This window comes from Chelmon rostratus, chromosome 7 (genome assembly GCF_017976325.1).
Source record: "Chelmon rostratus isolate fCheRos1 chromosome 7, fCheRos1.pri, whole genome shotgun sequence".
Lineage (NCBI taxonomy): Eukaryota > Metazoa > Chordata > Actinopteri > Chaetodontiformes > Chaetodontidae > Chelmon > Chelmon rostratus.
The window spans coordinates 1,326,839-1,339,960 of NC_055664.1; the positions used below are offsets into that span (position 1 = coordinate 1,326,839).

Genomic DNA, 13,122 nt, shown 5'->3' on the forward strand with positions numbered 1-13,122 from the left:
CAGTACTACTATGGATGCATACGCCTGACCAAAATTGGATGTTGGTGATAACCACCTTGATGCCTTACTTTATCTCTTCTTATTTATGCTACCCTCATGCTACATAGCTTAACTTGTAAAGGGTGAACCCTAACACCTAAGACTGGACCTGAATATCTTTGGTATATTTATAGGTAAAAATCTGATATGTACTTTAGCAACATAAGATTCAAACTTAGAAGAATACATAAATACTGTTCATATCACACACAGTCATAGTTTCAGCTCCTCAAAAGGCAGTTTGTTTTACATTTGTATTTGTTTTCTAATTTGGCCCTCCTGACTTCTGGCCTCTCCCTGTAGGTAAAACGGTTGACATGGCAGAAGAAGTAACATGTTTCTCAGGGAGCAACAAAGGCAGCAACTCAGAGGTCCAGTCACTGAGCTCCTTCCAGTCTGACTCCTGTGATGACAATGGTAAGAAGCACACGCACCGACAGCAAGAGTGTTTCAGAATTCTCAGAATATCCCAGATCCATAGTGTTTCAGTTCTTTTAAATGTGGTTATTTTAAAATTATTTGTTTGCTTGTTTATTAGTTGGTTTTACTGGGTGTCTATTTCGTGAATTTTAAAATTTCCTCATCAATGCCCATGCAAAATCTGTGCTCTCCTTCAGACTTATACATATATGAAATATATAGACAGATCTGAATAAATCAGTGAGAAATGTCCATGTGCTTGTTGCAAAACAAAGAGAAGTCACAGAGAAATACTTGAAGAATAACTTATTTAGCTTCAGAAGCAATGGTCATAGAGCCTGAAAGTACCTGAAAGCATGGAAGCAGAGAAAAGAAAGGGGGAGCACAGTAATAGCACTTTTCCACTATAAGAATCTCACATTACAACAAACTCACAAAATCACCTGGAGCTTCCTCTATCATGAATCTGTAAGAACACATAAGGCCCAATTTATTTCCCTGCATTATGTTTCCACTTTGTTTCACAAACCAGAATACTTCACATACACATCACTGAAAAGGCGGCGTCCTATGGTGACACAGAGGCCATGGTCATCATGTTTATACAATGCTTAGTGGGTGAGTGAAATGCAGTTGCAGGGCAGGCAGTGATGGGAAACTGGGTGGTAATATACATTATCTTTTATATTTACTTGTGATGATGTTTAAAAGTCAGTATTGTTAAGTATCGATCCCCACGTGCAGTAGGAGGTTGACAGAATAGCATTCAGAGAGAAGACCAGACCAGTCCAGCTGACCAGTTGTGGATAAATGTAGAATATTGCAGCAACACACACGCTGGGTATTCTGAATCAGACTATCCCAATATATTGGAACATGCTCCTTGTAGTCTTTAATCTAAACACCTCCTGCTAAATGAATTAATTGTGGTATCTGACGTGTTGCAGCTGTTGTACTTCTTTCCCCTGACAGTACCTGGCACCACCTACTGAGCAGGGCAGAAATGAACTCTGGAGTTGGTGGAGAATCACTAAGCTTGTCTATTAGACGAGAGGTGTCACTTGGGTTTATTTTTGTTGGCCAGCTGTTGTATTGAGTATTTTTGTCCTGAAGAGGAGTTTTTTTGGATAAGAACTTCATTAGTAGTTGAACTGTGGGTTTTGTATTGAGCACTGACTGCCTCCTTTTTAGGTGAATATCCAGTTACCATTATGGATTTTCAGTTTTTTTAGGACTCTGTCCACACTGCTATGAACTCGTAAAAATAATGTTATTTTTGTAAGAAAGTGAAAATATGAAATAGTATTAGGCTAATTAGGCCTAAATAAAATTTATTAGATATTTTATATGAATGTCTGGTTCCCACTGTGTCTGCTTCGAGTAATTGTTTGCTAATCTAGTTGAGGGTCCCTGCTGTACTGTACTATCTATAAGAGTGCATAAACAAAGAGAAGAGAGGCGGAGAGGAATAGAGACTGACAGTATTTGGTGTAAACCTGCCCATGTCGAACCCCAACACAGTGGTCCATCACAGTATGCCAAATTTGTCATCCCCAGAGCACAAGTACAACTCAGAAGTCCAATCTAACAAAAATGGTAGAACTTGATGATGATGATGAGGAGGAAGAACACAAGTCTGAGATCAATAGCATGTTGAGTAATGAGGTTACATAAAGTTTACTGTGGATATTCATTGTTTCCAGAGGATGAGTGGATTGTCTCCTCTAACAGCCAGACTGTCATGAATTTTGCTAAAGAAATTCATGTTGAGAAGAGCCAAAATGACCCTGTGGTCATTCCTCATGTCAAATTATATTTTCGGGACTCCACAGTAGCTTGTATAGCAGTTTCCTTGCATGCTAAATGGCATCAGTTTGATTCTATCCAAGGATCTGCATTGAGTTTCATACACCTGTCTCTCTCCCAACATTCCCCATCTGCTCTGACACTGTCAGTTACCAAGTAAACTGGCTAAAAGAAAGATATATTTTGAGCGTCACTACTGGTAAAGCAAAATTAGCAGTACTGTATGGTGTCAGTTCTGTGTGAGATTTAATTTGTTCAGACATTTACTCATGTATGTTTGCACATATTATCAGTTTGCTAAAATAACACAGGAATGCATTCCCAAGGTTTCCCCAACTTTTTTCTTACAACTGTACATTACAATGATTTAACAAAAGGTAATTGTAAAGAATCTCAAAGAGGCTAAGGGGTTGTGACTGCTTCACAGTGGTGTTGGTGGTCGTGGCCTTTGTGCTAGAGCTGTATGTATAGTTTTGTGTTTACACTGCGTCCTGTTCCCATTACATTTATTTGCAATCCATGACATTCATTGTTTTACTTTTCAGAATGATCGTGATTTTAAAAATGAAAGCTTTTTTGCCAGTAATCATGATGATGATGTTGATTAAACATGTGAATTTTGCATTAACTAAATTGATATTGTTGCCATTTCTGTGTTTGCTGAAGTCTGACTGACTTCATCGGATGAGGATGTGTCTGCACTAAAATGGCAAGCAGTAGAAATGTACTGGCATTGTTTCTGTTTAGTTTTGTTTTTTTATATTGTGTTGCTTCCCCATGGCTTTCTTTGCATTTGTGTAGTTCATTTTCTTTGTCTGTCAGTGTTTACCTTGTCTTTTTTTTAACTTCTATCTCCATATGTGTGAAGAATACTGTAAGCAAATTACCCCCCCAAATCCCTCCAAAATCAGTCAGAAGTCTTGACAATGCCAGAAGCAGACCAGGTAGACCTCTCTGCAGATAGGACTGGCAGTAGTGGGAAAGCAATGACACAGGTGTGAGGGATGACCCCCGACTAACACCATGAGTAGCCTTTTCCACTTTGAATGACTGTATTTCAAAACTTATCTCCTCCTTTTTTCCCTCCACAAGCCTCCATAGTGACCGTCATTCGACTGGTCAATGATGCAGTCGACACAATCGAAAGTGAAGGTACCATGTCTCATTCCCTTTGTGTCTCCCATCTCACTCTTTTACTATTGTCTTATCTCAGTCTTGTTATCTGTTGACCTCTGAAAATGGTGTTTACAGTTTTATACACTAGGTGAATACACACTCACTACGTTTTACATACTGTATGTTTCAGTAAGTGAACCCTCCTGGGCACTGTACAAAGAGTAGCTTCAAACATGGCAGTACCTAGATTTACAGATTATTTTTCTCCTTTCTCACACAGTCTCACAGTCAGTGGTTAGTCAGTCCAATCCATTTCAGGTTGCATTAGCTCTCAGTTTTCAGTATATTTTTTTCATCATCAAGCAGTGATGGCAAACTACATTCCATTGCCAACAATCTGCAGGACACACAGGTATTCTCTCCAAGCAAACAAGACTGATGCTGTAATATGTCTTGCGAGGACAGTCTCTGGAGGACATGAATTCCCACAGCACCTCCACTCTAAACCGTCTTCTACCCTGTACTACTACATATAGAACAGTGGACACACTCATGATTGAATGCTAAAGGTCACTGTGTTATGTTGTTCTTCCATCTGACAGTGTCAGTTATGGACCACGGTCAAGGCTACAACAGAGGTGACAAGTATCTGTCTATCTATCTATCTATCTATCTATCTATCTGTCTGTCTATCTATCTATCTATCTATCTATCTATCTATCTATCTATCTATCTATCTATCTATCTATCTATCTATCTATCTATCTATCTATCTGTCTATCTGTCTGTGTGCCTGTCTGTCTGTCTGTCTATTTGCAGCGAGTAGACAAAATAACAACCACCCAATGAAAATAACTTTGTGCAGTAACGAAATCTACATTGTAAATACTGCTAAAACAGTGGGTCATATTAGGCTCAACAGATTTTGTTGCATTATTTTTAAGTGTTCTGGATACATGAAATAATTTTGCAGCTGATTGGTTAATGATGAAGAAGCTGGTAGGTCAGTCTATCTAACTATTTGATCCAGAACAAGATATTACGACCAAATACCCATTGAATTCGCTATTGACTCACTGACCTTTCTTCTACTGCCAGCATCAGGCCAAAACTTCCACTTTTGTAACAAGAATTCATCGGTGAAACACGCAAAAATTTGGCATAGCAAGCCATTGAAACCATTTTCCAGCCAGCAACCTAGTTAGCTACATTAGTTCATTAATGGGCCCTGGGAGTTGTCACTAAGTCACCAAGCTTCCAGTACTGTTTTTCAGGCCAATTGCTCTTGTGACCAGGCCGTAATGTTAAAGGTACCTTGTGGAGTTTTTGACCACTCGTACTATGGAGTCAGTTTTGTCATAGTATCCCTGTTTTCTTTATTCTTTTGCTGGTATATGAGGATGCAGATCAAAATACACACAGGTGATTCGATACACATTTTTACCAAAGTGTTTCACAGTATTCCACTAGTCTACGGATGGCAGTAATATGTTAAAAAATATAGTAATGCACCCGCAAAACGCAGATATCAAGACTTGTAGCTGGTAAACAGATGTGAACAATGCAGGTTTAAACCTTTTCAAAATTTGGCTTTGCAAATGTTTTATGAGAAAGGAAAATCATTTAATACATTTGTTGAAGCTCAAGGTCACACATTGTGTGCTTTGCTGACTAACACTGAATGTAAACCTAGCTTTGGCTTTTTTACAAGAAAGCTCCACAGGATATCTTTATGCTTAAACCTACTGCTCCTCTCATTCTTCTGCAGGGAAGCCAATCGCCAATTAATACCAAATTAAATGCACTTATGGTGCACTAGTCCAGGCTCTCGAACCTGAGGCCAACATCCAACCTTCACCTTGCCCAAGGGTGGGGGACTTGAGTCACATGACTTGACTCCAGTCAGACCACAGTTCCAAATTTGAGGACTTGCTTGACTAACATTGAAGACTCTACCTGACTTTGACTTGGTATTCATGTCGAGACTTGACTTCGACTTGAGACAGATGACTCGAAGGGACTTGACCTTTTTTAGTACACATGTGGACAAAATTGTTGGTACCCCTTGGTTAATGAAAGAAAAACCCACAATGGTCACCTGATCTAAATCCTATTAAACATATGTGGAAGGAGCTGAAACATGCCGTCTGGAGAAGGCAGCCTTCAAACCTGAGACAACTCAAGGAGATGCAGAAGTCTCACTGACAGTTACAGAAATCATTTGATTGCAGTGATTGCTTCAAAAGGTTGTGCAACAATATATTAAATTAAGGGTACCATCATTTTTGTCCAGGCCTGTTTCATGAGTTTCTGTTTTAAAATAATTCTGTTAAACCACCGTTCAAAAGCAATGTCTGATTTTCATTGTTAATTTTGATAGAATTTTTATAGATTACTACTTTCTCAGATTCAAATTATTTCTGTGACCACTGTGGGTTTTTCTTTCATCAACCGAGGGGTACCACAGTTTTGTCCACGTGTGTAAATATTTGTTTTTTTCTATATATTGAGGAGTTACTTTAAAAATACATATGACTGAGTGATTTCTAGTGCATTACGCGTAAAACTGTTAACTTAGCAGGACATTGGCAGAGCAGCAGAGGCCAACACATGAGACAGCTTACATGGTAGCATTCAAGGATTATGTTGTTGATGATGGTAGTAAAAAGAGAACAGCTAGATTTGCAGCTCAGAAATCAGTGACACGACCACCACAACATCCATCTGTCACTACAAAAGCCGCAAAGAAAGGTATGTGAATGTCTTTATTGCTATTTAATCGGTGGGTCAGATGTTAGACTGAAAGCTAATGTTAAGTGTCTAAGTGTTGTTAGACTTGGTTTGGAATCAATTCTTCAATTTATTGAGAAGACATACACATTGTTAGTGAAAAAGATAATGCGGGACTGATTGGGGCCATAGTGGTGCTTTTTTTTTAACTGTCGAGGCAACACGGCTGCATGCTCATGACTAAATGGCTTCAGGTGTAAATTCTCATGACATGCAACTATACCCCTTTCTATGCTGTTTTAAGAGCTTCTTTAAAACACCATTAATTTAATTTAAAATGGCTACATTACAATTTCGAAGCTGAGTCAGTTCTGTTGGTAGCTGTGGTCGAAGTTTTCCAAGTTGGTGATGTAATGCAGTTTTGTGCTGAACCGATCTGAGTGTACGGCAACCACAGTGTCTGTGGTTTTGGTTAATACATATCCATGATTTGGTTTGTTGTTTGATTTTGTTTTTTCAAGAAGTGTTGATCCGGGGGCCTCTCATCCAAGGGGCTTCTTCAGTTCTATTTGACTGCTGGGGATTCCCAGGTATAAGACCTCTGTAGAGTCGATATCTAGATCATTGATACCATTTGGAGCGTTAGTGCTCCTGGCGATTTAATGGCAGTCACTAGTTTCATTGGAGCCTCTTGAGGCCAATTGTAAACAACAGTTGTTGGGTGTCATCACATGAGGCCAAATGTGGATGGTTTTTAAATCTCTAGGAGAGGGATGAATGGACAGCATGTAGTTGGGGCATAAGTGATAGTTATGGTGGTGGTAATTTTGTTTTCTTCTTCAAGGGAGAAGTCAGCAGCAGTAAGTCATGATAAATCTCGCTTCTGTGTGCAATTGTCATGGTTTTGACTTTTAGTTTACTTATTTCCTGTTTTAAGTTGAATGTTTCCTCATGTGTCATGTTGTGTTTTACTTTCTGCCTTTGCTACTTTCCAACCCTTGTGATTACAGATTATTTTCACCTGTCCCTGGTTAGTTTTCCCTGTTTTGTCTATTTAGTCTGTGGCTGTGTTTGGAACTGGCTACTGTGGACTATGGATGTCGTATGTCCTACATACTGCGTTCTGTTTTTCATAGCAGTATAGCAGTATGAAACTGGTAAATCTGTATTTTCCCATTTCTCCTTTTGTTATGTTGTATTATTTCACTGCAAATATAACGTGAGTTGGAGCTAGTCCTCCTGGTATTTCTGTTGCTTTGAAAACGTAACATTATCCTACCTATCCTTCTTTAATCAGACTGGTTGCCTTTTCCTAAAGTTTGTTATTTGATGGTATTTTTGTTTGTGTTAATCCCCATGCTCATCTGGTCATACTGTGAAAATTTACCCCTTGGCAAAAGGTGCATGAGTTCAATAAAATACATAAAAAAACGTATGTAATGACAGAATAACAGAGAAATGAAAATGAGAAATATCTTTCTGTTCAGTTTAGTTGTTGAAAATTGTGAAAAAAAGTTCCTGTTGTTGTGAGTGCTCCAGTGCTTTGCATTGTAAGATTCAGACTGGAGATTTTTTCAGAATCAGCATAACATCTGGGTATTTTTGGCATACTGCACATTTTGCTTTTGTTTGTATGCTGCATGCTACATTCTACATTTTGGCCAAATCAGTATATACAACCAGCATAGTAGGTTCAAATACAGCCAGTGTGTTTTTCATCTTTCAGTTGTGAGGTCGTCTGCATTTGTTTCCTGCCTGTCTCATACTGGTTTGTTGTTAGTTTGTTTTTTGGAATTTGCCCCCACCTGGTCCTGCATTTTTTGCCTGCCTGTTTGGGTTTTCTGGTTTCAGCTTTGGTTATTAAAAGCTAGCTTTTTTTTTTTAATCTGCATTTAACCTGAGTTTCCTGCATTTGGGCCTTTTTGAACTGCCAAACATAACAGCTCTCGCAGTCCCACTCTCCATTGTTGTTGATTTGGAGGCTTGCTATTGATTGCAACAAAATATCAAGTATTAGTATGATTTATGAGGTATAAGCAGGCTGCAACAGTTTTCTTTCATGTTGAAAAGAAAATTCAACTTTTAATAACCACTGTATTTTAGGTGTGGAAACTGTGGGAAATCATCCGAATTTCGAATGACTTGACTTGTGACTTGCTTGACCTGAGCAACGACTTGATTTACTGTACTTATAACAGCGACTCGACTTTACTCGCTTCTCATGACAGTAACTCAGAATTTGCTTAAGACTTGAAGGTTCAGACTTCAGACTTGGACACGTGTAACTTAGTCCCACCACTCCCCACCATGTCCTGGAACGAGCAGCATCAAAACACCATCTACAACCAGATGGACAGGTTTATTTGCCATCCATCTGTCAGGCATTGACCCAAGATCAACACTGACTGAAGCTATTTTGTCTACCCCCTGCGTCTTTCTCTCTCTATGTATACCCAACTATACTTTCATACTTCTATACTTTGCGATTGGTAAATTCCTCTGCTCTTCCCTTTCCCTAGTTGGAGCTTTGTGTGTGTGTGTGTATGTGTGTGTGATCTGATGTGACTTCCCACCCCTCGTACTCACTGTGCTGTGCTGACTTAGCAACCCACTATACACACCCCCACCCCCAAACTACTTGTGCCTGCCACTTTTACCTTACTGCATCCCACCATGACGATTTGTTTGGATTGTTATCTCCAGCCCAGTGATGGTACTGTACCAGTTGTTGTGTAATGAAGTTCTCACAGCCTCAGTCTTGGTTTATGTTTTGCTTTGATGCATGAATGTCTTTTTGTTTGATTTGTCATCGCTGAACTTCACTCACCATTTGAACTTCACTTACCATTTGCTCTTAAATTGAATTTGCCTTCACTTAAGTTAATCTGCAGAGTTTTTGGTAGATTGTCCTTCTGGTCAACCAAACCTTTGTGATGAGAATCATCATTCATGCTATGCCAGTAGATTGTTGGCTCCAGTCCTCAATCCTAACACCTTAGTATACCCCTGTTGGGTTCCATTTCAGGCATGCACTCCTTCAGAGTTTGCATTTCAAGATAGACTATGTTCTGATGGGTCAATAAGTCTCTCAATTCCAAAGGCCCTGCCAAACATGGTCAAAAAATGCAGACTTGTTTTGCTTGAATTTGGAGGAGATGATCAGTGTGTTGTAATGTAAAATTGCACCATCCCAAATTTTCTGTCACTTCTTTATGCTGCATTTGGTTAGTCTTCATCCACTTCAGAAAATCATGTAATACTTACCATTTTGTTTCATTTTGGTGGTCATCTATTACCAGTAAATGCTTCACGAAAAATGGACCAGTTAGATGCATATAATGGGAGTGATGCACATATCATTGACTGTTGTTGGTAGTTTGGTTGCTCACAAGCCTGATGGTAGGCTGTTGGAATATCTTATACATGTTATGATAGAAAATAGTACTTAAATGTCAGTGCAGCATCCTGCACATTACTAGTTTTAGTTTCTTTGTCATTTCCTGTCAGGATGAGCTATATGAATTCTCTGATCCCATGCCCAGACAGAATGAGATACCCAATTTGTTACCGCCTTCCAAAACAACCTACAAGACTCAAAAATTATTCATATGAGATCGACCACTTTTGGTAAAGTTAATCAGCCAACTAAAACTATATGAATAAAGTTAGGCTAAGAATGTGGTCATAGTAAAAAGAAACCAACATTGACTCTCAGCAGCAGACTGGATGTGAACTGCAGTCATTGGTGTCACCATCAACCACAGCCACGTAGCTTTGAGGTTTTGTGGTGTTTTATCCATAACAGACTACTTCTGCTTTTGCTTCTGAGAGTGAACAGTCGTTATCTGCAACACCACAACAGGTCACTTCTCAGGAAAACCTAAGAATATCATTACTTTGACATTAGACTTTATTATACCAAGCTGATTAATAATATGTGTAATCATTGTATTCATACTGCCGATATAAGTATCTGCATGGAGTGTAAGCAGAGTTGTAACAGGGTGCATCAGAGCCAACGACCCACTGAAAATGCATAGATGTTTCATATCACTTTGCTATATTGACCAATAGGAAAATGTACCAGATATTTGATGTATCCCTCTAACATCCAGAATCAAATGTGTGTGTGTTTTTTGAGCCTTTTGACATGGCTTGAATGCTGCAATTCTTCATAAAGCTCAGCATGCTGTGACTCCTGTGATCCTGATCCTAAAAGGCTCCTGTTGTGCATGCCACATAGCCTCAAAGACCTAACATGTTTTCTGCACAGGTTGTGCTTTGCGATGTACCTGACCTTGAAGACTTCTGCGTGTGGTTGAGTCTAACGTGCCTTGTGCACAGGCATCGCTGCTGCACAGCTTCACATTTTGGAGATTAGTGTATTGGCTCAACCATTTTGGGCTGTTGACTCCCATTTTCACAGTCCAAATTGTTACTAATAATCTCCCCTTTTACTATCCAGCATATCACTGGGACACATCAGACTGGATGCCGAACACCAGGCTGTCAGACATTGAAGAGGTGCCAGGTTATGAAGCAGGTCCTGGCAGCGATGTAGCAGGCTCAGCGCCCCACCTTGGAGGAAGCACCCGTGCACTGGAGTCAGACTACTACCTGGGGGGCTATGACATCGACAGTGATTACCCCCCTCCCCACGAAGAAGAGTTCTTGAGTCAAGACCAACTGCCACCTCCACTGCCCACAGGTGAGGACTTTCCCGAGCCCTACACGCCGATGCCGTCCAACCTGCCAGTCTCCAAGGAGAGCACCCTCAGCTCTGGCAGCGCTGGGCACCAGCATGCCAGGCCACACTTCCACCCCAGCCAGTACCTGCCCCCACACCAGCTGCCCCTTGGGGACTTCGCCACTGCAGTGAGTGGGGTAACACCAGGAAATGGGGACACTGATGACTCTGTGTCGCTAAATATGCGACTATCTGTTGGTGCGTCTTCAGCCTCGGACATGTCGGCCCCCTGTGGGCTCGAGGACTCTGAACATAGCAGTGACTTTGACAGCATGGACGAGCTTCGTCGAGGAGTGACCATCATCACTGACTCACAGCAACAGACTGAGGTGTGATTGATTGACCAGTAAAGGGATGCTATGGGATGTATAACGGGCCAGAAGGAGCATAACATTAGTGCAGATGGCAGGAGATGCATAAGAGGATGTTATCACAAGGGAAGAAATATTGTCAGCAATAGGTACTGCTACAACCATAGACTATAACAATGTACTTAAAACCACAAATTTAAAACCACAGTTGTTCTAAGTACTATCCTTCCATGCAACTATGTCCAGAAATGGGAGTGTTAAGTTTTACCATGAACAACAAACTGTGTTGTCAGTCTTGTCCCTGCTATGCTGAACAATCAGAAGTGTCCTTCCTGTACCAAAAGGGAGTCATTTGTAATGTGAAAAGAATGGGTTAGAGAATGTGAATGAGAAAGACTTATCCAAAAGAGATTGAAATTTACAGGTGCGGTAGAGAAAATTAGACAAAAGAGAAGGGACAATCATGTCAGTGAAAAGGTTGTTTGGTTCCCTGCTCCTTCACAGAAGCCCATCAGACCACTTCTTTCTGAAAAACAAAAACAAATCCACATTGTCCTTTTTCCTCCTTGATTTGTAAACTTTGTAGTGCTTCAAGCTTGTACAGACTTTGTAAAATAGTATGACCTTACTGGTGGATAAGTATGAAACAGTGTTGTGGCCACATTTAAAAAAGTTCTTTATTTGTTTTAATGTGGAACGTGCTTGCTCCTTTCCCCCCAAAATTAAGCCCTCCCGTCAAGCCATAACATTTCAGGCATCCTTTCTCGTTCGCCCAAAGCGTTGAATGTGTCACTGATCTTCCAGCTTCAGTTTTTGTACCAAGTTTAGTGCAGAGGCCGAGAGTTACTGTAGTTGCTAATGTATTGGAGGCCTGTTCTCAAAAGATCATCAAATTGATTATTGTATCTACTGATAGGACACAGTACCTACATTTACACAAACACACAGACACACACAGTCACATCAGTAGAGCTGATGAATGAGCCAGTTATTGTTAAGCATGAATGAAGCAGCTGATGACAATCAGCTAATGCAAGTGTGACTCAAGTGCTCAGCCTGAATTAATGCTATGCTCCATTTTGCTGGACTTTTATTGTAATGGAGCATTTTTATATTGTCATATTTTTACTTAAGTAAAATCTTGAATACTTAATCCACAACTGGATAGCAATTTGTTATCTTGTAAAAAGGAATAATTAAGACATGTTTATGAGGAAAAGTTTGTCTTCAGGTAACAAGATAGTAGAAGTAATAATGTTAAGACAGAACTCCTTAAAATGTATGTTAGCGACCACATCCATTCTTAGCTTCAGTCTTTTTGACTTGACTTTGACTTTGACTTTTTGTGGAATGTTTTAGTGACTTGGTGTTGGCTATCCATGATGTTGCTTATGACTTTTTGTGCCATGTTCTGAAATACTGCAAGCCTTGCTGCCAGTATGCCACTGCAATTGGTCAATCAAGATCAAAAGTCATTTTAAAGGACAGAATGCTGGGATGCTCTGGTAGCACACCTGCTAGAGTGTGCGCCCCATGTATCAAGGCAGCATCCCGGTAGCGGGCCCAGCTGGATTCCAACCTGCTGCTCCCTGCTGCATGCTGTCCTCTCCCTCCACCCTGTCACTCTGCCCTCTGTAAATAAAGGTGAAAGCCAAAAAAAAAAAAAGCCAAAAAAATCTGCATTGGAAATCTTTGGCAAAAAGAATTGACAAGCACCGACTGCATTTGATGATGTCCATATCTGGGTTTCCCCCACCTGTTTAATGTTTTCATACCATTATTTCCAAAAAGCAATGCAGAGCAGACACATTTTTATCATTGCATTCCAGTGTTTTCTGTAACTTTGAAGCATCTTTGCCATGACTGCAGCCAGGAGTCGAACCCTTATCCAGGTCACCAATGGCTTAAATTCCATCTGGCTACCAGGACAGGTAGCACATCCAACTGCTTCAG

The 13,122-nt window shown here is 40.2% G+C and overlaps 1 protein-coding gene across 2 annotated transcripts in view; it reads left to right on the top strand.

Moving 5' to 3' along the window:
- The window catches only part of fat3a (FAT atypical cadherin 3a), a 113,630-nt gene extending 101,664 nt beyond the window's left edge, over positions 1-11,966 (top strand). The window contains exons 27-30 of one of the 2 annotated variants that reach the window (XM_041940276.1): positions 343-456; positions 3,358-3,417; positions 3,984-4,019; positions 10,577-11,966. In XM_041940276.1, the coding sequence (XP_041796210.1) occupies positions 343-456; positions 3,358-3,417; positions 3,984-4,019; positions 10,577-11,193 (827 nt within the window). In that variant the 3' untranslated portion in view covers positions 11,194-11,966. The remainder of the gene's footprint in view (positions 1-342; positions 457-3,357; positions 3,418-3,983; positions 4,020-10,576) is intronic. The other variant, XM_041940277.1, reaches the window with a different exon arrangement.
- Positions 11,967-13,122: the final 1,156 nt, after the last annotated feature.